This window comes from Octopus bimaculoides, chromosome 4 (assembly GCF_001194135.2).
Source record: "Octopus bimaculoides isolate UCB-OBI-ISO-001 chromosome 4, ASM119413v2, whole genome shotgun sequence".
NCBI classification, from domain to species: Eukaryota; Metazoa; Mollusca; class Cephalopoda; order Octopoda; family Octopodidae; genus Octopus; species Octopus bimaculoides.
Window position 1 is genome coordinate 82,105,747 of NC_068984.1, and position 26,508 is coordinate 82,132,254.

The window sequence follows — 26,508 nt, forward strand, 5'->3', positions numbered from 1 at the left end:
TATATATATAAAACACATAGTAGATGATCCACAAGCACTGAAGCAAACTGAGTCTTCAACTTGTTCCATTTGCCAAAAGGTTTTACTGAACCCTCATATGTTGTTCACAAGAGAATCCATCATATATATATATATATATATATATATATGTTATTTTAAAATATATTTTTAGCTTTAATGGAAGAAAATGCTGAGGAAGATGCAGCAAGTACTGATATTTTCTCAAAGCTGGAAGAACGAAGGGAGCAACTTGAAAACGATGTTGGAGGTGCACTTTTGAAAAAGGTTTACTGGATGATACATGTAAGTAAACTACTTTTGTTTTCCTTTGCTTTCTACTGTTTCATCAAGTTTGAAACGTTTGAAATAATATTATCTCTGACAAAAGTTAACTGGAGTCCTCAAAGAATTGAAAAGGTACAGTATGCAATGTAGAGAAAGGTATAGGAGATTTAGTCAAATCATTTTCTCATTCTGACACACCCTTGGATATTCTTATCATCATCATCATTTTACATTTGCTTTCCATGCTAGCATGGGCTGGATGGATTATCACTATCCAAAATCAGTTTTATTTGGAGTTACTGTTCTCCTAGATGGATTGGGAGACCAGATCTTTAAACAATTCATTTCTGACATGGTTTCTATGGCTGGATACCATTCTTAATACCAACCATTTTATAGAGTACTTTGGATGCATTTTATTGTGGCACCAATGAATTCTCTCCTCACATTGTCTCTGTCCTTTCAAGGCAAGAGGGCAAACAGAAGAGAGTGATGACACAGCAAACAAAAGAGGTGAGAGTATAAGTGTGATATTATGTTATGCTTTTTCTTATATCCTTGCAGGTTAATCTTGTTGAATGGTAGGTATTTAATTATCTCTAATGTTGCATTTACAGGACAAACTGCAGGAAGATGACATAGATGATGAGGAAATAATTAGCTTACTGTCTGACAAAGCTGTTTACTACCAGCCAATTGTCCAGTTAGTCCTTGCTGATACAGCCTTCACCAATAGTAAGTTTATAGAATTGTTTGATAAAATGTATATTATAAATGGTTAATAGCTTATCAGATTATGGTAGTGTACAGTTGTGTAGTATTAGAAAATTACCAAATAATTGTAAACTTTGTCTTTCTTATTTGCCTTCTCTCTCTCTCTCACCTAGACACTTTCACCAAAATTTTGTCTATCCCTCACCCTCACTCTCACTAACCAGCTCTCCCATTGAACCCTTTCCCTTTACTCACTGCTATCAAAAAACAGTCAGTACTACTAGAAGGTTATCTGTAACTAGCTCCTTCTCTTTCACACCACTGCTTTCATTAACTCATCATATACAAAATAATATTTTCGTAAATCATAAATACAGTGCTCCCTCTCTATAACACAGGTGATGGGGATCCAAGAAAACCAACCGCCTTCTATCCGGGGGAGGCGATAATAGAAGAAAATGAGATATTTGGTTTGATTAGTAAAGTGCACGAACAAAAAACAAACACATTCATTCAAGTTTAATATTTATTATACAATAAATTAATTATAAAATACCATGAATTATAGCACTTACAACAACTTTAAAAAAATATTTACATTGCATTTTAGATGACATGCCACCTAGTGAATGATTTGAAAGCCCTTAAAAGTATGTTTAATTAATAAAGTTACATTGTATGAAAGTTGACATTTAATTGTTTTTTTATTCAATCATATAAAAAAAAGTCTGTCAGCTTCTTCTGCCACAGTTTTTTCCTCATCTTAATCTGTGCCTGCCTGAGCAGGTTCTTCAGGTGCATGACGTGGACTGGTCCATAGTCTTCACACTCAGTGTATTTTATAAGCCACTTGAGGTATGAGACAGCCTCCGTGTGTGTCTTGGCTGGGGCTGGTGTCTCCACTTCCTCTGTGTCATCTTCTTCTGGCTCCTCCTTAATCTGCTCCACAAACTGGGTGTCTGTCGGTGTCTCTGTTGGGGATATGGCTTCCTCTGCTTCCAGCTACCTGCTAACCCAGTCTTGTAGGGTCATTGTCTCCTCTAGGTGATCCTCTAGATGCTGTTCAAGTTGTGAGTGATAATGAGGGAAATTCTGCTTCAAATTATTTGGGGTCCATCAAACCACCCGCAGTATAACAAGATGCCTTATAAAGAGGGAGCACTGTATTATGATTTTTTTTAAAAACTTTACACATTTCAAACAAAACTAAACCCTATATTTGTCTGTTTTATGCTCATCCTTATTTTGAACCCAATCTTTGTTCTGAGACATATCAGAACAAATCATTTATTTGTTCCAGTATTTCCTTGGGTCTTGTATGAAATACTAGTAAGTGTAATTATTGATCAACTAGTACTTTTGTAGATTTATGCAAAGAAAAACACTTTAGAGTAATATGAGTAAAGCATTTGTTTTCAGCATAGAGTTTGAAATCCTTGAAATAAAATATTCAAGCCATTTCGTTTATGTACAAGATTAATTTTTCTTTCAAAAATGTGATAAACCAGTTCTAAATAGTTGCTCTCAATTTGCATAACAAGAATTAATATTCATTCTCATTATTTTACATCTTTTTCCATGCTAGCATAGGCTGAACAGATCTGTTCCATCATGGTATCTCACAACTTGTCATCTTTGTGAGATACAGTACTGAGGTCAGCTTTCATCAATTTTTCTCCATCTTCCTCTTATGCAGGGTCTTTCCACATAGCTACCATACTTCTCATACATCACATGCTTGTACTACTGCAGTCTTCTCTCCTGCACACTACTGCTGATTCCTCTTGTACTCTTTCTCGCTCTCAGCTCACCTATTTTCTTGTCATTAATTCTCTCTAACATTACACTATAGAGCATACTTATTCCTTTCCAGCCTTTGTAATTTCTATGCATTGAGTGTCCATAGTTCACTCCCATGCAGCAAAACACTTCAAACACAAGCATCATATAATTCTAAATTCTGCCTTCACTTACAAGAAGCCATTTATTGCCAACTGTTAAACATGAGATTTCACAGTCAACTTTTGCTTAGTCAAATAGCTTCCTGCTTTATTCGTGATATAGATATTTTTCTGTATATTGCAGTACAAATTAGCATAAAAATTATTTAATTTTTAATCATAGAATTCGACGATTAAATCCCATTTTTTTTTTCAGGTGATTAAAGAAACATTTGATAGAAATCTTTACATCAATAAAATACTGACTTAAAGAATGGTGTTCAAGTTATTGGGTCTTCTCTGACATGTCATCTCTGGGATATTTGGACCAAGTGAAAACTATTGCTATTTATATTTCAATTTTACTGTAAACTCAAACATATCCCAATTCTTTGAAGTTGTATACCTGCAACACAGCTAATATACCCCTTTCTTTTTCTTTTATAAATATTTGTAAATTTATTTGTGCAGTCATCCATTTCTCATTTTCCTTTTACATTGTGATTCATATCAATTCCTGTAAATAAAATCAGTAAGGTGTCTATATAACTTTTGTTATTCTCTTTACTCATTCAGTATTTTGTTTATTTCGCACAAACGTGATAAAATAGCCAAGTACTTGAGTGTGTGTGTGTGTTTCATTCGTTTAGTCATGTTATTTAAAGGCTCCTCTGATGCTGTTGAGTTTCATACGGTTTATGTTCATCTTCAACAACTGTAGGAAATTCTTGGGTGAGGAAGGAATTTCAGTGGGATAATGTTCTGACAAAGAAGGATTTGATACAGTGATTAATGCATGATTTAGATGAGAAGAGATGGTGTGGATGATGAGACAAGAAGACACAAATATGTTGAGTGGGCTTGAATGGAGGTGGCATACAACCAGTTATCTCTGAGCTACAATGAACTAAGGTTATTGTAGTAACAGTAGAAAAATCAGTGGACTAAATGTTGAAGTGTGTTTATGGGTGACTCTGTAAATGATTAGGCCAAGTGATTTATGAGAAATTAAGAGAATCTGTGTACCTGTTTTGCCAAGAGCTTTAGTGATGTATGTAAAATAGAATTGACTTCCTGAAGGCTTATTCTTCATTAGACCAAACGAGTGGTAGTCAGAGAGTACCAGATCCAGGTTGTACAATAGAAGGGGGACCACTGACCAGCCCAGTTTACTGATTGCCTGATTTGTTGCAAAAGTTATGTGGTCATGCATTGTCATGGTAAATATGGATCCTTTTCATATTCTTTTTCAGTCTCCTAATGGTTTCTCTAAGCATTTGAGTGTCTCAGTGTACCACTGCTCACTGTTCACAGTATAGCTACATTTGAGAAAATCAAAGAGAATGATGCCCTTGTCATCATCATCATCGTTTAACATCCGTTTTCCATGCTGGCATGGCTTGGATTGTTTAACTGAGGTCTGAAGAGCCAGCAGCTGCACCAGGCTCTAATCTGATCTGGCAATGTTTCTATAGCTGGATGCCCCTCCTAATACCAACCACTCTAAGAATGTAGTGGGTGCTTTTTACGTACCATCAGCACAGGAGCCAGTCAAGTGGGCCTGGCATCAATCACGTTTGGATGGTGCTTTTTATGTGCCACTGGCACGGGCGCCAGTCAGGGGACACTGGCATCAACTTTGTTCGGATGATGTATTTTACATGTCACCAGAACGGGAGTCAGTCAGGGGGCACTGGCCACAGCTACGATTTTGGTTTAACTTGACTCAACAGGTCTTCTCAAGCATATATCGCCTGATGCATCAGGGGTACTCTTAAATGGGCCAGACATGCAACACTGGCATCGGCCATGGCTGTGATCTCACTTTAGTTTCCGGGTCTTCTCAATCACAACATATCTCCAAAGGTCTCAGTCTTCTGTCATTGCGTCTGTGAGGCCCAGTATTTGAAGGTCATGCTTCACCACCTCATCCCATGTCTTCCTGGGTCTACCTCTTCACTCTAACAATCACTATAACTTTATGTGTCAATTGCTGGCCCTTGAAATTTTTAGGCCTTAGCAGTGTGATATCATTCCATAGGTATATTATATCTTTGTGTAACGTTGGAACGCAATGTTTATAATGACATTATCACAGCACAACTCTGTAGGTCACTCTCTAACATTGTTTTGCTGTTCTCAATCCAAATTTTCTGCACATCTTCATATCTGAAAATTTTGTCCTTACTTAAGCAGTGAATTCTCCTGCAACAAAGAGTATGTCTTGGCTTGGGCCAAAGTGTTTTGGATTTATTCATAGAATACTTGAATTTCACTTTCATTTACATCAGTAGTTGGAGAGTAAACCTAGAGAAAAGAGATGTTAAAAGCTGTAGCTTTGATATGAACATATGTAAGTCTCTTATTGGTTGGTTGATATAAGATCATACTGTGTGATGCTTCTCATGAAAGGATGGCTCATGCTCTTGCTTCATGCTGTTCTTTTAAAATTATGATTAGGTTATCATCTGCTGCAGTGAAATGTCCGGATTTGGTCTAATGTGTATCTACAAAGCCAAATATGGTGATTTTACATATTCTCGTTTCTTGAGTGATCTTATATAGTTTTCCTGCCTGTTATAATGTACATTCCAGATACCTATATGTGTGCTTTTCCATAGAGTGGTTCTGCTTTGATCTCCTCTCATATAAGCAGCAGACCTTTTGTTGGGCAGTGCTGAGCCTGATGCATCTACAGTTGTGTTGAGGTCTCTACAGTGAGATCTCTCTCTTTTCCAGTAGCAATCACAACAGCAGGCCTCCTGTTGATTCCAAGGCTACTGTCCATCTCTTGAACTGTGCGATGCAGGATTTCCATGATACATGCTGAGTAGCATTAAATCAGAGGGTCCTGTGTACTCTTCTGTTGACATTTGGTTGTTCTTCCACAGGACCACCAGTGCTCAGTTGTCATGATGTTGGTCTGTTGGCATGTGTCCCTTGAACTAGTACCATAGAGTATAGCAGGGTTTTTCCCCTAAATCCATTGTATTCTATACTTCCAACTGAGTCACCTCGAGTGGGATGTGGCACTTCACCACGTACAATAGTTTTTATTGTGGAGAGGCTGCAAGTGTGCCTTCAGGCTTCACTAATTACAACACACCTGACTCCTAAAGTTTAGGTAGAATTACCAAGTGGTGGATCCATCAAAGGTTTGCTTGTGATCACTCTACGCAGCCCTGCTTACTACACTGGCTGCTCTCCACTCCTGACTCCCAATGTCCAGGTAGAACTGGAATACACCCAGCTTTGGGGCACAACCTATTGTGTGTAATATAAGCAAACAATTAAGCACAGAGTGAATATGCTTGGATCATAAATTCAATAGTCTACATGAAGTCATTGAACTTTTACTGAATTTATGACCAGGGTAGAAGTAAAGAGTAGAAGCACAGTAAATTCAATGGATTCTGATTTAGATACAAGGGATGCAGTTTCGAGTAAAGACTGTAATAAATAAATAAATATAGCTTAACGGGCGGAGAGTCTCACTCTACTTTTCTTACTGTATAAATATTGGTTTCAAATTTTAGTACCAGGCTAGCAATTTCGGGGGAGGGAGTAAGTCGATTACACCAACTTCAGTCAACTGGTATTTATTTTATCGACTCCAAAAAGGATGAAAACTAAAGTCCACCCCGGCAGCATTTGAACTCAGAATGTAAAGACGAACGAACGACCGCTTAGCATTTTTCCCGGTGTACTAACGATTCTGCCAGCTCACTGCCTCGCTCTTACTGTATAAATATTGAACGAAAGAAAGAGCCTACGCATTGAAGAGAATCTTAATTTGCAATGTGGAGGATTTTAACTCTCGTGAGTTAAACAAGAGAGCGGAAAATGTTAAGAAGGTAATATAGAGGAGACGCAAGGTATTTAGAGGCGAGTGGGGGTCGTTTTCCTTAGAGAATATTTAAACCAGACCCAAAACTTATATTTTAAAAGCATTTAAAAAGTATTCCTGGGTATTAGAATAACAATTAGATATGACGAATGTCAAGATTCAATATAATTTCATCGTATGTCCTCATCTTTGGTAGACAGGACAGACGCGGCTTTGGCCATAGGTTTGGCTGATCAGTAGTGACCGGAGCTAAACAACAACTTTAGAAATATTAATTTCAAATTTTGGTACAAGTTCAGAAATCTGGGAGGAGTGGGTTAGTCGATTACATCGACTCCAGTGTTCAACTGGTACGTATTTTATCTACCCCGAAAGGCAAAGACGACTTTGGCGGAATTTGAACTTGGAACGTGAAGACGGACGAAATGGTGCTAAGCATTTTATCCGGCGTGTCAACGATTCTGCCAGCTCGCCCCTTAACAACTGTAGAAATATTATATGGAAACAAAATTTGCTTGCGATCATTTATTTATACTCATTCATTGACTTGACAAACAAAATCAAATTAACCTTACGATTTACAAAAATCAAAACCAGTAAGCGATTAGTAAACAAACAGTTTCCACTATTTTGAACAGCGCGCCAAATAAACTAAATAATCTTTCAACTAAATGTGCAAACAAAAACAAAAAAAAAAGAGTAGTTACGAAACTGAGTTCCTGAATCAGTTTCCCGCATTCAGCACTACTAATAATGGCGGCTTCTTCGGGATACACATGTAAGATAGGCCCGTCTATTCTTAATTCTGATCTCTCATCTTTATCCGAAGAATGTCAACGAATGATGAATTGCGGTGCAGATTACTTGCACCTGGATGTGATGGATGGCCACTTCGTACCGAACTTAACTTTTGGACATCCCGTTGTCAAGTGTTTACGACCGAAAGTTCCCAATGCATTCTTTGACATGCACATGATGGTTGCCAACCCCGAAAGGGTCTGAGCGATGTATTTCTTTGTTAATTTATTTTATTAATTCTTTGAACTCTGTCTGTGTCTCTCTTGTAGTTTAGAATATTTTGTCTGACGATATTGTAACTTGCCTGTTTACTATTATAAAGTTTTATTTTGTCATTTTCTTGATGACAACAATTGTTTTTGTTAGCTTACCATCGGGATTAATTCAGCAGGCTTATGATTAGACATTCCGTTTGTGACCAGCAAGTCTCTTTTTTTTACCTCCCTTTCATTTTTTAAGCATATTTAGACTATATTGCACATTTTTCATCTTCTAAAACTGTGATTTGAGAAAACTTTGGCTGCTGTTTCTACCCAATAGAAGGACCATATGGGGGCCTATTTCTTTTATTAAAATTCTTATGAATTCTTCAGTAGACAGTGCACATGAGCTTTTTAAAACCTCTAAAACTGGTGGGAAGAAGTTATCGGAACTGATTGTTTATATCACGAGACAAGCTCAACCTTGATCAAAGTAAACCCTATGACCATAGACATTCCTTCCATATTATCCAATGTGCTCTGTGTTTAAAATTATGGGATGTAAGTTGTGGAAGATTTCAGACAGATCGAGTGACCTAGTAGCTCAATTTGATTCTTATTAGTTAGTCATCATCTAAGAGAGCGAGAGAAAGAAGCGATGGTGGTGTAAGACGTCGAGAGAAAAAAAGGAGAAGCGGTAGCGTCTGACTCGTTACTCTCCTTGCTCATTCAGTGTCGACGTTTCCTTTCATCCATTCGAAGTCGATGAAATAGCTACCACTCGGCTCTAGATTATACTGGAAGTAGGAAGCCGTTATTTCGTCTTGTTACAAGACTTGCACTTGTTATGTATTTTGTTTTAGTTTTTTTTTTCTTGTTAATGGCTCTTTGGGGGGGGGGGACTAAAAAAATTATTACTATCATATGCACATGGTTACTTCGCTAATTAGTTCGACCCCGAAAAAGTGTATGGGCAGTAAATCCATAAAGGCAATATTGGAATTCAGTAAAGAATGTGTAGGTAAACACAGCAAAATATTTTGTTTAATCCATCGATTCCGTAAATCACATGGCCTGAAATTTTACGGGGAGGAAACAATCAGTTATATGGAATCCGATATATGACTGGTACTATTTTATCAACTTTCTGACAAATGAAAGGCAAAATCGACCTTGGTGGAATTTGAACTCTGAATGTAGAGTCCTAGCATGCCATTTTGTACGACGCTCTAACAATTCAGTGTCATTGTACCTGGCATGTGTGTCTAAATTCATCTGGTGTAACATTTCATTTCTCTAGTATCGATGTGTACAAGTACGCTAAAAAAAATCGACCCCTCTATTTGAATGAGTTCTTTAAATCCATTTAATTTCCAACTAATATTTTGGAACCACTTCAAAATCCAGGCTAAAATTTTCCTTTCTCTGGGAATTTTTGTAGCAAGGGAGATTACTCTTCCTTACTCACAAATTGATGTGAAAATTTTATCATGCTCAACATTGTAAATACAATCAGATTTATTGGATTTTAATTAGAAATCTGTTTCCAAATCCAGACTTAATGAATTGATTTAAATGGCTCAGCTGCAGTTATTCTAAACTATATCAGCATGTCTCGGTTGTATTTGTAAAAGAGATACGTTTTCACAACTATAGATCATTGTTTTGATCAAAGAAGCTCTTTCTAAGACACTACTTAGAAACAAATTACAGACTTTTCAGTAAGTCAACATCCCGTTAATTTTAACATAGCAGTAGATTTTAATTTCCCCTCAATCTATCTACTGTGTGTATAGATACCATAGTAAATTGTTGGTCATACTGGATAATGTGATCTGAGATAAACTTTGTTTGATAAGATGAGATGCCTTAATCATAGGTCTGCTGAATCCTTGAGTTAATCAATAATAAGCAGTGACATAGCATTTTTTTGGACTATTATGAAAGGTAGTTTCTATGTTGATGATGTTATCAATGAAGTTCTGTTTAATATTTTTTGTTTCTCTTCCAAATGACTTGTGGCACCTAAAGCTCTAATACAACTTCTTGTATCATTAGTTTCTACAGCAGTATGTACTTAAAGGAATCACAATTGAAACAACATTCAACTCTCCTTGTAGCTGGAGAAAAATGTGTCATCTCATGAGGAGAGATGAACACAGCCCTGAGGGATGATGAAACAATTCTCAGTATGAAAGTGCAGTTGCAGCTAACAGCAGTGAGCTGTAGTAATCATTCACCTTGTGGTATCTTCTTACAGCTAGGTGAACTTGATCGTTAACAGTTCTACAGTTCCAACTCTTTTACTTGTTTCAGTCATTTGACTGCAGCCATGCTGAAGCACCACCTTTAGTCAAGCAAATCGACTCCAGAGCTTATTCTTTGTAAGCCTTGTACTTATTCTATCGGTCTCTTTTGCCGAACCACTAAGTTACAGGGTCATAAACACACCAGCATCGGTTGTCAAGCGATGTTGGGGGGACAAACACAGACACAAATATATACATATATGATGGGCTTCTTCCAGTTTTCGTCTACCAAATCCACTCACAAGACTTTGGTCGGCCCAAGGCTATAGTAGAAGACACTTGCCCAAGGTGCCACGCAGTGGGACTGAACCTGGCACCATTTGGTTAGTAAGCAAGCTACTTACCACACAGCCACTCCTGCGCCTAGAGACACTTGCCCAAGGTGTCATGCAGTGGGACTGAACCCGGCACCATATGGTTGGTAAGTAAGCTACTTACCACACAGCCACTCCTACGCCAACTGTTCAAAACTTATTTTATCAACCTTGGCAAGATAAACGATTATGTCAATTCTTGTGAGATTTGAGCTGCAAACTATGTATAATTAAATATGTTTAGCAAAAAAAGTTATTGCTCAACTATCTTAGCCAACCTCACTTCACTCTTTTAGTGTGTTGCCTTAAAGATCTATAATTTGCCTTTAATTTTCTCTTCTAGTGGGTAGAAGGTATGGCAGATGCAGGTGCAAATCAATATACCTTCCATATAGAGGCCACTGACAATCCTGAGGACTGTGTGCGCAAGATCAAAGAATCAGGAATGAAAGTAAATTGATATTTGTTTCACTTTACACTTTTTATATATATATACCCTAACCCTAATTTTTATATACTATGAAACCCTATTTTACCTGAAAATTTCCTGAAACAAAATTACAAACTACTGGTTTCATATTTCATATATTTTCTTTCCTTCTCGTGTTTTACATGTTATTATTATTTTCTTTATCAGTTATAGCATAGCTACTATGGATTTTGTTGAAATTCTAAATTTTACATTTAAACAGTGGGGTCAAAGTGGAATCTGTTGTAAATCAGTCAAACTGATTACAATCAGTTTTGTTGTCCTAATACACAGCACAATAGCCTTATTATAGTTTGATTTTTCTGGCCAAAGGTCAAGTACTTTAATGTCACTGACATGGACTTACAATGACCTTATTAAACGTTGGATTAAACATTGATAAACAATTATCAAAATATGGTATTTAAATAATTTCCAGTTTCTGAAGCTTGCTGAGTAGCTTAAAGATAATCAGTAAAACTTTGAGGCACTAATAGTGTAATGTAAGAGTAATAATATCATTACAAAATATACAGTAAAATGCTTTTTTTATGGACTATTGTTAGATTAAATTTTCCTTTCACTCATATCCTTTATATTGGTTTTCTTGTAAATGTATTTGTGTTTCTGCTTTGCTTTCAGGCTGGAATAGGTATGAAACCAAATACACCTATAGAAACAGTGCTTCCTTATGTACATATGGTTGATATGGTCCTTGTAATGACAGTGGAACCTGGCTTTGGTGGGCAGTCATTTATGAAAGAGCAAATGTCAAAAGTAAAGATTTTTCTCTGTATTACTTGAAAATTTAAGAGCAGTATAATAGAAGTGATTGACAGAATCCAACTCTAGATGAATGAATAGATATGTAACTCCGAAACAGTGCACTGTGGCATGCTGGTGTGCTAGGAATGTCTTGGTGCTCCTATGGATTAAAAAAATATATATGATTTAACACATTAGAAATTCCATACATGAGTGCCTTAAAATAATCTGTTATTCATTAGTTTATGTGCATAGCTAGGTATGAGGGTGGTGGTGGTGGTGGTGAATTGGCAGAATCATTAGAGCATTGCGATATTTTCTTGGCTGTCCAGATTCTGAGTTCAAATCTCACCACAGTCAGCTTTGCCTTTCATTGTTTTGGGGTCAGTAAAATAAAGTACCAGATAAGTAATGGAATCAGTGTAATCAACTAACCATCTTAACTCCAAAATCACTAATTTTGTGCTTAAATTAGAAATCATCATATATAAGTACAACTATGAAAACAAGGTATGCAATGATTTTCTATACTTTTAATCTTAAATTTTTAACTTTCAAACAGTATTTTGTTTTAAATTGCCATATGTGAGCCAAGTGCACTGTAAAATCAAAATGATTGAGAACTACTGGAATAGAGTAAGAGATTTGTTTAATAAGCCCTGTAACTCAGAGAGAGACGAAGTGCAAAAAAATTGGGTTAGAAATTGAATGTTAGAGGCATTGAAATCTCTATGCAATATATTTTAGGCAGTGTTGAATATATTTCAATCAAATTGTTTTTGTCCATTCTAAAGGTGCGGTTACTTAGAGAGAAATTCCGTGAGTTAGACATTGAGGTTGATGGCGGCGTTGGAACTTCTACTATTAAAGACTGTGCTGATGTAAGCAAATATGACTTCTTATTTTATGCTGTTGGATACTATACCATTTGTTATATTTGCAGGAGGTAATACTGAATGATAATGTGAGAGACCTATCACACTGATGACACTTGCACTACATCATAAGCACCAAAATATATCATAGTTTAGATTTGGCATGAGCTCTAAGGCTCGTAAAGATGGATCTTAACTTGCTCTCCATGGCTTATAAGTGACTGAGATTATTAAACCTCAGAATGGGATGCCAGCCCTTCGTATGGTTAACTTCCCAGCTATTGTTGCAACTTGTTTACAGCTGAGTGGGATGGAGTAACATGAAATAAAGTGTTTTGCTGAAAAACACAGAATTAAAACTACAATCTTACAATCATGTGTGAAACATCCTAACCACTAGACCATGCATCTACACACCAAAATATAAGTTCTGAGCTACATTTAGTTATCTATGGCTCACAGTTAAGCTGTAAGGATACTGCTTAATTGCCGAGTGTTGTCTGAGCTTGATGTACTGGGCTCAAACCTCTAAAAGCATGTTTGGATTACTTAACCCTTTTTATACCAATCTGCTTGAGATTGCTTGTTGGTTCCGAAATATAAACCTGTTCTAAAATGATCTAAATTAAAAACATTTCATGTTAATTTATATTCCAAACACCAAGTGAATAATGACAAAATTATTTTACTAAATTTTTCATTGTTTTCAAAATAAATTGAAACAAAAGCAGTATATTGCAATAGAAATATGACAACAAGGTTAAAGGAGAGAGGTGGATACTTCTCAAGTAATATTATTAAATAGATGCTATAAATAAGAGTGTCAGGTGCATCACAAGACATTCAATCAATCAATCATTTTTTTTTCTTTTATTCTTTCACTTTACTGGTTTCAATCATTGAACTTTGGCCATGCTGGGACATCATCTTCTAAGGTTTTTAAACAAGAACTTTATTGATCCTTAATGAAATCCAAAGTTACTGTTTTTACTATACAGTGACACAACACTAGTAAACATAAACACAGACGCAGACGGACACACCTATATACACACACACACACACACACACATATATGATATATATATATATACACACACACATATATATATATATATATATATATATATATATATATATATATATATATATATATATACGGCTGTCCACTTGTGACCGAGGAAGACCATTGCTGACCTTCAGGAACATTGTGCACTCTAGGACTAACTTATATGTTGCATTTTGCGGTTCTGCTTGTGGCTAATGGTTTGGATGATTTAAGAGAAGATTGAACTAATGTCTGCTTTGGCATGGTTTCTGTGACTGGATGCTCTTCCTGATGCCAATCACTTTACAGAGCGTTTATGTACACCACAGACTTCTGCACATTTTCTCTTTACCAAACTCTACTCACAAGGTATTGAGCAATTTAGACCTACATTGAAGAGACTTGCCCAGGGTTCTACACTGTGGTATTAAACCAGGAATTCTGTGGTTCCAAAGTAAACTTATTAATCACAGTCATGCCTTCTACTATATAACATTTCATATGGAATGTCAGATTTCTGTTTTTAATTTTTAGAACATTTTGTAAACGTTAGTGTGTGAAGAATTTATTTTTGTTAAAAAGTAAAATGGAAAATGCTGATGTATGTTCCTTCTCCAAAAGTATAAGGATGTTAGTAAAACTCTTCTAACTCAGAATGATACTCAAGCAACTTAGTTCACCAAGAAGACTACCACCTGCTATGAAGTTGCACCAAAAATATTAAACTCTTTTTCTTCGGGATTACATGATCTGAGTATGCATACTAATGTGTCTACTGCTTTTGGTGGATCTGACCTAGAAATCCAGCACTGCATCTAACACACAAGCTACATACAAAATTCTGTACTATTGCATTATCCTGCTTAATGCTGATAATCTGCATCTTCTTTGAACTCTGCATCAGGTGTAATCAGGATTCTTGTTCACTTGTGACTAAATCCAAGCATAAAATGATGTCTCCAGTGTGTGTGACTCAAATATTTGAAATACACACACAGGTGTGCACATATACATATATATATATATATATATATATATATATATATATATATATATATATATATATATATATATATATATATATATATATATATACACACACACACATACACATATATATGAATAGTTTATTAAGAAACTTTTAGTTCTACCTAGTTGTTTTTGTCATTAAGGAATACCTCTCTTTGGAGGACATGTTCATAACATATGCAATTCACCTGTGAAAGGGATGTGTTATAGACACATCATCTAAAGGGAAGAGGTGTTCTCTGATGCTTGCATGGGTCAGATATATATATATATATATATCATATTATTATTATAATTATCATCATTTAACATCCATTGTCCATGCTGGCATGGGTTGGACGGTTTGACCAGGGCTGGAAGGCTGCACCAGATTCCAGTCTGATTTGGCATGGGTTTTTTACAGCTGGATGCCCTTCCTAATGCCAACCACTCTGAGAGTGTAATGGGTGCTTTTATGTGCCACTGGTACGGGTGCCATTTGCGTGAAACCAGTATCCACTACAACTGTGATTTTACTGGGCTTGATGGGTCTTAAGCATGACATAATGCCAAAGGTCTCGTTCATTGCCTCCGTAAGGCTCAACACTCAAAAGGAACTCAGCCACTTTGCCTCCCGGGAGCCCAGTGCTCAAAAGGAACCCAGCCCATTTACCTCTATGAGGCCCAATACTCAAAAGGTGCTCTTTACGTGCCAGTTATGCGACACCAGCATCAGCCATGACTACAATTTCACTTGGCTTCGCACGTCTTCTCAAGCACAGCATATTGCCAAAGGTCTGTCACTAGCCATTGCCTCTGTGAGGCTCAAAGTTCCTGGGTCTACCTCTACCACAGGTTCCCTCCACAGTTAGATATTGGCACTTCTTTACACAGCTGTCCTCGTCCATATGCATCACATGACCATACCAGTGCAGTCGTCTCTCTTGCACACCACATCTGATGCCACTTATGCTTACTTTTCTCTCACCTCCATTACTAACTTGGTCACCTAGATAAGGGAAGCTATCTACAACCTCTAGCCTTCCCCCTCCCCCCGTTGATGGAGATATATGTATTTCTATGTGTGTAAATGTGTGCATGTATGCACACAAAAATGCTCTTTTGTACATGTATGCAAACTTACAAACAGAATTAGTACTTCATTGCTTTTTGTTAAAACCTTTTAATTTCTGTTTGTCTAGGCTGGTGCCAACATGATCGTCTCAGGCAGTGCCATCATCAATAGTGACAATCCACGTCAAACTATTAACTTCTTACGAATGACAGTGGAAGAAGCTATTCAGAAGAGTCAACTAGAACGATAAAGGATACAACAATCATGCTACTTGAAGTGTTACCATTCCACATGCTTTTAGGACATTGATCATACATCTACCTAACTTGCTACGAGATTTCCCACTAAACTGTCTTTTCCATTGTGTGTACAACTTTATCATGTCGGTTGTCATGTTAGTGACATTGTTAGCTGTCACCTTCATACATCCTTGATTTTATGTGATTTATTGATGTCTTGTTTTCCTACAAACATGCTCAAGCTACTGGTTGGTCTATAAATGTTGGTCAATTTGGAGACTGATTTCAGATTAATAAATTCCATTGCTTAGCTTTATTGCATTTGCTATTGCTTTTCTTTCTTTCTTTCTTTTCCTTTTTTTTCTACCAGTTTAAGTCATTGGACTACAGTATAGTGAGTTATATGACAACAATACTTAGTCTAGTACTCGTATTAGCAAACTGTAGTTTGTGAATAGCTACAATTGACATTAGTTACCTCCCTTGTACAGTCGTAATTATCAGATGGTATTTATATGGGTATTCACCATCAGGTAGATGTCCACGTGCACATACACATGCATACCTGTCTGTCTCTCTCTCTCTCTATATATATATATATATTGCTTTTAATCAATATTATTGGCAGTGACTTCTAAGTTTTAACTTGCTGAGCCATTTGTCGTACTGCCGACGATGACTTAGTTGGCCATAATTTCAAAGTAACTATCAATAATTTTGTTTAAGAACAACAAATCTGTACTCTACAAAGTTATAGAAGAACCCATCAGAAAAATTGTAAAATTGTTTTTATTATAATTGAACATAAAAACATTGATATATATATATATCTATATCTATACTATATATAAGACAGAGATGTGTGTGTAATCGCTTTTCACGTGAAATCGACTTCACCAAATGCTTCCATACTTGTGATGCGTGAATGATTTGATCTCGGATAAATCTTAGGCTCTTCATTTGATTTTTTAAATTAAAAATAAATAATATTGCTTTATATTTAAGATTCACTTCTTTAAAAAGGTTCCTCAATGTCAACTTCTGGTATTGATGTAACAACGGCAAAAACCTTCACTCTATTTTGTGTGTTCGTGTGTATAAGAGAGAGAGAGAGTAAATACTACATACACACCGCTCTCTCACTCTGTCTCACACACACACCCCTTGACTCACTCACACTCTGTCTCTTACAAACGCACACATACATAAATGTATACAAACATATTTACAGACACGTGTGTATGCGCGCGCGTGCGTGTGAAAAGTTCCTGGCTTTGGGTAAAAGAAAATACAGGAAGATCAGTTAATTATGATTTTATTCAACATATTCCCCTCATATTCACACTTATTGCAGCAGTCCTTCATTTTTTCTTAGCCCTGTAAAATAACTTGGAAGGTTGGGCCTCCAACCTGGCCTTTCGCAATACCCTTAAAGCTATGTGTGTGTGTGTATGTATGTATAGGGAGAGAAAGACAGTGAGACATATACAGACTCCCACACAGTTTCCATTTGCCAAATTTCTCTGACAAAATATTGGTTTACTTCTGGCTATGATTTTGGACAGTTGCTCGAAGTATAACAAAAGTGAAAAAAGAACCATGCTATGTAGTTATGATGCAATCTTCTTAACAATACCGCCATAAACAACAGTAAAATCTTCTTTAAATCACATGCTCACATCTGAAAAAAAAAAATGAATTATCTAATACCTGAAAAAGTACGGGCTAGATTGATCATAGGTGTATCAGAGCTAATTCTATTTTCTTCTGCACTGGCATGGGTTGGACTGATTTCACAGCACTTTGTGGCCTGCATCATCTGGCACACAGCAATAAAGCAATCTGGCTTTGTTGCAGTATATGTATTACTGTGTACATTTTATTGCTTCATTTGTATTAGATAAGTTGTTTATGGCTACACTAAAGTATTCTTTCTGACCTGTATTAGGTCTTATTTGGAGTTACTGTCCTCCTAGACAGCTCACATGCAATATGGTTTGCAGAGTCCATGTCTTGTTCATACATTACATTTAAAATAAAAAAAATTAATGAAAATTATTAAAAAAACAAATATTCTAAATGGTTCTATTTCTTAATCTATGTAACAGGTGTCTAGTTGAATAATAAAAATATACAAAACTTTAGCTTAACAAAGACACAGTTCATTGATGGAGTCATGACTCAGCTAAGAATTGCCACCAATTCAAATATCAAGAATTAATTATGGCAGAGGGTGATGTACTGCTGGAAAAAATGCCTTGTATTTTTTCTGACAATTGATGACGACAAATTAGGCAATCACAAGTACCAGTCAAGGACTGATGTCAATGTAACTGAATATAAACTTGTTTTAGTTAGCTATTACTATTAATGCTATTATTAGTAGTTTCATCATTTTTATAAAACTGACATCATTAGTATTCAAAACTAAAACTATAAGTGGGAACTAAACATATGTAATGTAATAAACCTCCTACCCCTGAATGTATAGTTAATTAAAATTTCAACTGCATTGAGGAGAGAAAATCTTTAGCTTTCATGATTAATTCTAGTAAAGAGTAGTGAGCTGGCAGGATGGCTAGACTGTTGGAAAAAAAAAATGCTTACTGGTTTTTTTTCTGAACCTTTACATTCTGAGTTAAAATCCCATTGATGCCAACTTTTTCCTAGGACTGATTCCAGAGACAGGATGGAGAAGTGAGTCTAAAATGAACAAGCATTAGGGCTAATGGCAGTACCTTAGCATAGCCACAGCCCTTGGATGGAACTAATAATAGAAAAATAAGAAAGAAAGATTAATTTTCATGTGCTGTGTAGGTTTTCTTCTTTAATATATGTTGAACATGATTCCTCAGAGCTTATCTGTCATGATCAGAATCAGTGTCAATGAGATCAACGCAGTCACTTGATCTACTAAAAATAGCAATCAAATTCCCTTAAATTCCACCCTTCTGTCTTAAAACATGAAAGACGTTGGATAATGTAGTCTTAGATATGCAAAAAGACAGAATGGTCAAAGCTGAAATGCTTTTGATTGTTGGTCCGCTCAATTAGGGCTGACATTTATGAAACAACCATCCAATATTAAATGTGAAACTAACAGTTTTCCACAAAGTACTAAGTAAGCTTTGTAATAAAGAGAAGATTTAGTATTTTATGGTTGAGAATCTTTTTTTTTTCCCCCTGTTTTTGTTTTTCTTTTCCTGTTAAGCTAATGAAAAAGAACTCTGTAGTCTTAGAAATAGTAAATGAAATACAACACCATAGCTGACCTAGAAGATTACATGTCTGATAAATACGAATATTATTACCAGGGGTATATATATTCTGGGTTTGCTAGGTAAGAACTGCATACCCGCCAGAGATGGTACAATTTCCGTATAATAATTCTGTCTTTGTACTGTCATGATATAATCTGCCAGTAATTTGTTTTCAAATCTAAGACACAAAGATTAAATCAGAGTTGAAGTTATTTTATGTATAGAAAGAACCTTAAGCATGACTTTCATACTTTTGTCAACATTGCACACCCTACAGCTATCTCGGTTACTGTTGTTTAAACTTGTGAATACTTTGACATTTTACTGGGAATGGATTATACTTTTGTTGCATTTGATTTCTAGAGGAAAAAAACTAATTTACTCTGTTTAACTGCATTGAGTTCTTTAATATGGTTTGAATTTTACATGTTTTAATGGACAAGCAAACAATAACATTATATTACTAAACAATTGTTAATAATTAGAAAAGACTTATATTCTATAAGAACCAAGAAACCTGATTTGACAGGATATGTCTAATCCAAGTAGATTTGCATGCTGGACACAGTTAAATACTTTGCTGATGACAAATAATTTAACACCGTTTTCAATAAATTTCTTGAAGGCATACTGGTTGTTGCTGCTCTTTAGACCCAAGCATGCTCTGATTGAGCAGGCAAACAAACAGAATCATTTTTGTATGTGCAATGAATCAAGGTATCATAATCCAAAGTATCCATTTCTAAGAAGTTGCTGTGGATTTTGACAGTGTTTTGGCTATTTCTTGTACGTTAAGGAGAAGCTCTCTTTTGGCATAAGGTGCAATGGCTAAGAAATATAACAAAGTAGACTTCCAAAAGTCCTACTGGTAGTCATTAATGATTGAAAGAATGTTGCATGTTGTCCTGTTTTCTTTTTTTGTTTTTTTTTCTGCATTCTGCGTGGCTGTACGGTTTAGAAGTTCACTTTACATAGTTCTGGGTGACAGACAGACAGAAAGAAAGAAAGAAAGACCAGACGGGACGGGGCAGTAATGGGAGAGCGTGTTGATAGATTTATGGCTTTCAAATAGAAAGAAACGGCTTTGCAGACTATGGGTCGTCTAGTTCAAGACAGCTTTAGAGCATCGGCGAATGGAAAACCAAGTTTAGTACTGTAACACGCGCACGCATTCTTAATTCCACAGAGACGTACACACGTGTGCGCGCACACACACTGGCCCGAACATAAACAAACTCGCGTGCGCAACAGCCTCTCGAAAACCACGGATACACGTACATAATCAACCACTAAAAAATCACGATGGTATAGTCAGCAAATGATACTCCTTTCTACTATAGGCACAAGGTCTGAAATTTGAGGGGAGGGCACTAGTCGATTACATCAACCATCAGGGTTCGACTGGTACTTATTTCATCGACGTCGAAAGAATGGAAGGTCGACCTCAGCTGAATTTGAATTCAGAACGTAAAGCTGGAAGAAATGTCACTAAGCATTTTGTCCGGCATGCTAACAATTCTGCCAGCTCGCTGCCTTGAAGATATCGATGTTATCGACTAGCACCTTAACCTCAACATTTCTGACTTCATTCGCAAAATGAGCCCCCTTTAATTCTGCTCAGATTGCTTTCAGTTTTGGTGTATCACTGCAACTTTGAATTTTGATTACGAAAATTTCTGTCTCGCTATTGGCTAAAAATACAAAGTTTTTCCGATCTTTAAACCTCTGTAACTCTTTCCTCCAATTTTTTCTCCGTATCATACCTTCATAGCAATGAGACTGGAAGACTACATTATTATAGCCAATTTACGGATTTTTTTACTTCCTTTTAAAAAAATGCATATTTTGCAAATGAAAATAAACTAGATCCAAAATTGAAAGCAATCTGAGCAAAATTAAAAGGGGCTCATTTTGCGAATGAAAAAGACTAGATCCGATCATTTTTTCTAAATTTTGGCACAAGGTCAGAAATTTTTAGGGTAAGGTGCTAGTCGATAACATCGATCCCAGTGCTCAACTGGTATTTATTTTATCGACCCTGAGAGGATGAGATCTCAGCAGCATTTGAACCCCGTAAAGATTACAGCCACGGTGACAAATCGCCCGTAGAGTGTACACGTAGTAGGTAGATAAATAAGGCAGGTACTGCAAATGAAGACAAAATTTCGGCCGTTTGATGTTTAAGATTCATAATACGTGTTAATTGTATAATAATAATGGTAGGGCGAATCAAAGTTCATCGAGTCACTGGTAGGCAAAGCGAGTAAGACACGTTCTAGTGCAAGGGTCGAAGAACCTTTTAAACCAACTACCCACAAATATATTTATTTATGCCGATGTTACCCTGTTGATTTGAAAGGAAGAAAATCAAAGATTCTTTGAATTCAAAGGGTTTATTGAATCTATTTATACGGAGAATACAATTATAAGTATAAAAAGTATAAAGCAAATGCGATAAAATAATTTGATATCCTCATTATGAAATAAAAGGAAAAAATGATGTTTCATTTTTGTTACAACTACATCAGAATTGGGGCATTTTGATGCCAGAACGACTTCAATATAGTCTTCGGGCCCAATTGATTACTTTTCTTTGTTTTTATGTTCATTAGAGTGGAGAATCTTTGTTTACAAAGATAGGTTGTTGCAAAAGGCAACCACTTTGAAAGAGACTAGATCCACTTTTGACGAAAAAAATCAAATAATATTTTATCCCTTGCAATAGAAATGAACGATCAATAAACCAAAAATTAGCAATAATATATTTCTATAAATAGATATTCATCTATATAAGTAAGTAAATATATATTTAATTTCTTAAAAAAAAAATATATACGAAGGTGGGCTGAAAAGTTCATAGGCTGACTCTGACGGAGTGATACTTGAGTTGTGAAATTTTGCATGCATCAATTTCTACTCTTCTTCTTAATAACTGATTGCATTGTTTCTTTCCAGGTAAACTGAGATCTGACTGTTCAAAGAAGATTTCAGAAGTAACTAGTAGCAACTTCTCTTGAAAATGGAGAAAATTTGGCATCGTGGCGTTATGAAATACATGCAGAAAAAGGGTTTAGCCTCTAAGGATATTCATGCTGACATGGTTGGCTACATTAGAGGATGATGTTCCAGTTTTATCAACTGTGCAAAAGTAGGCAGCTGAATTTAGGTGAAGAGAGAGTCTTGGAGATGACTCGATATTTGGGCGTCCTGCAACTTCCACCACCGTGGAAAACATTGATCGTGTTCACCACATAGTGATGGATGACTGGCGATTGACTATAAATCAAATAGCCAATGTTACTAGCATATCATGACGAAGTTTCCTACTCGGTGGATACCACGCCTTCTGACACCAGATCAAAAGCGCACCAGCTGATCACATCACGGGAAAGTCTGTCATTGTTTGAGGCAGATCCATCTGGTTTCCTTGAACATTTCCTAAGCGAGGATAAGTGTTTGGTTCATCACTTTGAGCCAGAGACAAAGAGACAATCAGTGCTCCAAAAAAGGCCAAGGTAGTTTCATCTGCAAGGAAGCAGATGGCCTCAGTTTTTTGGAATGCAAAAGACATTGTGTTTATTGACTATCTTCAAAAGGGGTACACCATCAATGTGCTTGCTGAGACAGTTAGGAAAAACTATCAAGACCAAACGCCCAAGAAAACTAATAAAAGGAGTCTTGTTTCATCAGGACAATGCTCCAGCACACAAGTCATGGGTTTCAATGGCTGCTGTGTATGACTGTGGCTTTGAACAGGTTGATCACACTCCCTATTTTCCTGATTTGGCCCTATCTGATTATCATCTGTTCCCCAACATGAAAAAGCACTTGGCTTAGAACCAGTATCACAGTGATGATGATGTCATATCTGCTGTTGATGACTCTTTTTACCAACAGGATGAAAGTTTCTTCACCAATGGGATCCAAGCCCTGCAGCACCGCTGTAAGAAATGTGTGGGCTTCAAGGAGAACTGTGTTGAAAAATAAACCTCATCCGATCACATTCCATGAGAGTATCTTGGTCAGCCAATGAACTTTCCAGCCGACCCATGTATTTGTTTCTATAAATTAAAGTGCTTGCCTGAAAGTGGGTTTGAATTATAAATATATGTTTACTGCTATTTGTGCTATATACGATCCTCATTATGACTGGGATGTGGTTTGAGTTCTTGTGTGTGTGTGTGTGGCTTTCCAAATGAGTGGTGCTTATTGTTCAACTCTAGTGTAATATCTAAATTATTTTTAGGTCGGTGCTAGGATTTCTTAAATAGTCTTGTTCGGATTTTAAAAAATCTATCCATAGTGTTGCTGTCCATGTTGTAAGAAATTGCCTGACTGTCATCTTTATACCGTCCGAAACTATCAGAGTGGTTCACTTGTTAGGGGAAGAAGATACCACCACCACCATCACAAGAGAAAACACTTCTAATTCGTCGTAGATCCTTTCAGAAATGTTCGATAAGGAACCACTCTCTTTTTTTACCTTGGAAGAATTTTCATGATAGAAGAGTGACTTTTGGTATTTCAAGCGAAGATATTAAGATATAGATGGATAGAAATCTTCAATGTTGAAACTGAGTAAACCTGCGGAGTGGTGTGTTTTCTCTACTGTTAAACAACTTGTAGGCACATTACCCCATTTGGCAGCAGGTAAACAAGCTGGCTATACAGAGATATACTTATGCTGCTAGAGATACTGCATTCACATTTTCTCTCTTCTGTATCATTGTACATATATGCTTTGTTGTATTTAATTGCACACCTTTCTTTACTGAACATTTTTTTTCTTGTATTTTTTCAATTGTTCATACAATTGTTTTTGCCATGGTTCATTCTTCTGGGTCCTCCTAGCACACTCCGCATACACTACTATTAATCGACCATTTCCGATCTAAGAGGGGACTTCTGTAGGCGCATTACACACTCGATAGCGGGTAAACAAGCTGGCTATACAGAGATAGAGGGCGTTACACAACATTAAGGTCAAACACGTGACCTCATCTCTTCCTCTTTGGGACCTTGAACTGTGAAGTTGTGATCTAGTCTCTCTCTCAAAACACACCAGTTAGCAGAAAGGAGAATAGTACAGAAGACTATGGCCTTTCTATTTATCATTCCATTGTGCATATGAGTGTAGCCACAATAAACGTGTTCAAGTTATAACCTTGCTTGTATATGTTTTTCATCCCGGTTTACTACCAGCGAGATTGCAGCCTTCTGAGAGTCATATTAGGTGGCTCAATAACGACCTGCACCATCTAAAAACTTAACGTAATGTTTCTAATCTTAAGGCTAATCACGTCGAATGCTGATTAAATCTGATTCGTTTATTAATCTCCATCTGAGGTTGGAAGGGGAACTCACATTAAAGGTAATATTAGAATGGCACATTACAAACGTTCACGTGGTCTTCTGCTTTTCGTTGTGAGATTATGTCTTTTCTTTTGTAGTGAGAACTAAGATTTGAACACTATTCCCTAAGTTATCAGACCAGTGCCATGAATGGACCGTGCAATTATCACGAGTGTGTTCTATTTATCGTCTAATCGACTTGCAAGAGATCACACCACAAAGTCAGAACAAAAGTGAATGTCCTTGAGATCAGCACTCTTTTCTCTAGCCATAAGCAGTTCGAGACCACCAGAGGAAAAAAAAAAAACATTTTCCTCTCTCGCCACAAGCAAGCAAGCATCTTCGCTGAAGTTGAGAGCAGCCAGAGGCACATATCTCACCTCTTGCCACATGCAAGTCAGAGCAGAGCTTTTTTCTTCAAATTATGTGTGTGTGTATGTCTTTTGTCTGTTTGTGCCCCCATCACTGCTTGACAACTGATGTTGGTGTGCTTACATCCCTTAACGTAGCGGTTCGGCAAAGGAGACCGATAGAATAAGTACTGGGATATTAAAAAAAAGAGTCTTGGGGTCGATTAGCTCCTCTTAAAACCCTTCAAGGTAGTGCCCTAGCATGGCCGCAGTCATATGACTGAAACAAGTAAAGGATAAAAGATTATATATATCATCATCATCATCATCGTTTAACGTCCTCCTTCCATACTGGTATGGGTTGGACGGTTTGACAGAAGATGATCAAGCAGAAGCCTGCTTCATACTTCTGTGTCTGTTTTGGCAAGGCTTTTATGGCTGGATGCCCTTCTTAACACCAACTACCGCGCAGAGGGCCCCTCCAATGGATCCTTCTATCTACTACATATGACTAACATTATTTAAACAACCCAAGGGAAATAACCCATACCACCTGCAGTTTTTAGCGAAGCGATCAATATTTGATTCTCACGATCAGCCGACCTAATTCTGCATTTCACTACTCACAGTTTTGAACTGCTAAACATTATTATTGCACTTCCTTGATTTTAATCTTAAACCTTAAAGACTTCATTCATACATTTCTATACATACATACTTTTTTGAATGCCCATTGCTCCGATAATTCTGCATTTTCACAGTTACACTTTTTCCATGACAGTGGATAAATTTTTTTATTCCACAACGTATTTGTAGTGACTTCATGCAGCCATAGCGTGGATTCGATCCTCGATTGCCAAATTTCACTTAACACTTCAACAGCACTTTTTTCACTGTAGAATAGTTTTTCTGTGAATGACAGCAGTTATACATTTCCCAGATGCCTTGGTTAAGCAGAATAATGTCTTTGCCACTTGACCCTTCTAACCTCCTCTAGGCCACCCGGGGCTGGAATGGGGATAACAGACCTCCAGCGAAATCATTTGTTCTCAACAGTATGTCTATCCTTCTGGCTGCTTTTCGATAGTTATAAGAACAAGAACTCTGTGAGCTAAAGGCAGCTACTGAGAGTGACCATCAGTGAGTGTGAACGTTATTATTGCACTTTATTCAAACACTTCATTCATATATTTATATACATACAATCTTTCCCTCCTACAGCTGACAGTTTTTTGTACTTTTTCGTGACGGAAAATACACCTTTTGTGACAGTTATAACGAAATTGCTTTCTTATATCAGAGTAATAAGGCGTTTCAATAGAATTTATCCCCAGGAATTACCGGGTACACCAGCTAGTATCATCATCATCATCATCATTTAACGTCCGCTTTCCATGCTAGCATGGGTTGGACGACTTGACTGGGGACTGGCGAACCAGATGGCTACACCAGACTCCAATCTGATCTGGCAGAGTTTCTACAGCTGGATGCTCTTCCTAACGCTAACCACTCCGAGAGTGTAGTGGGTGCTTTTTACGAGCCACCGGCACGAGGTTCAGTCCGGTGGTACAGGCAACGGCCACACTCAAATGGTGCTTTTTACGTGCCACCGGCACGGGAGCCAGACCGCTGCTCTGGCAGTGATCCCGCTCGGATGGTG

General features: G+C 36.8%; 2 protein-coding genes across 8 annotated transcripts in view; both read left to right on the forward strand.

Moving 5' to 3' along the window:
• The window catches only part of LOC106882347 (serine/threonine-protein kinase Nek1), a 63,779-nt gene extending 60,291 nt beyond the window's left edge, over positions 1-3,488 (forward strand). For 6 of the 7 annotated variants that reach the window (XM_014932996.2, XM_014932995.2, XM_014932992.2 and 3 more), the window contains 3 exons: positions 173-303; positions 903-1,020; positions 3,157-3,488. In XM_014932996.2, coding sequence (XP_014788482.1) covers positions 173-303; positions 903-1,020; positions 3,157-3,164 — 257 coding nt within the window. In that variant the 3' untranslated portion in view covers positions 3,165-3,488. Of the gene's footprint in view, positions 1-172; positions 304-902; positions 1,021-2,584; positions 2,655-3,156 lie in introns of all 7 variants that reach the window. The other variant, XR_008263943.1, reaches the window with a different exon arrangement.
• Positions 3,489-7,512: 4,024 nt separating this feature from the next.
• On the forward strand, positions 7,513-16,202 carry LOC106882351 (ribulose-phosphate 3-epimerase). Its single transcript, XM_014932998.2, has 5 exons — positions 7,513-7,782; positions 10,751-10,858; positions 11,519-11,653; positions 12,436-12,522; positions 15,775-16,202. Exons 1-5 carry the CDS (start codon positions 7,540-7,542, stop codon positions 15,895-15,897), a joined length of 696 nt encoding a protein of 231 aa, XP_014788484.1. The 5' UTR covers positions 7,513-7,539; the 3' UTR covers positions 15,898-16,202.
• Positions 16,203-26,508: the final 10,306 nt, after the last annotated feature.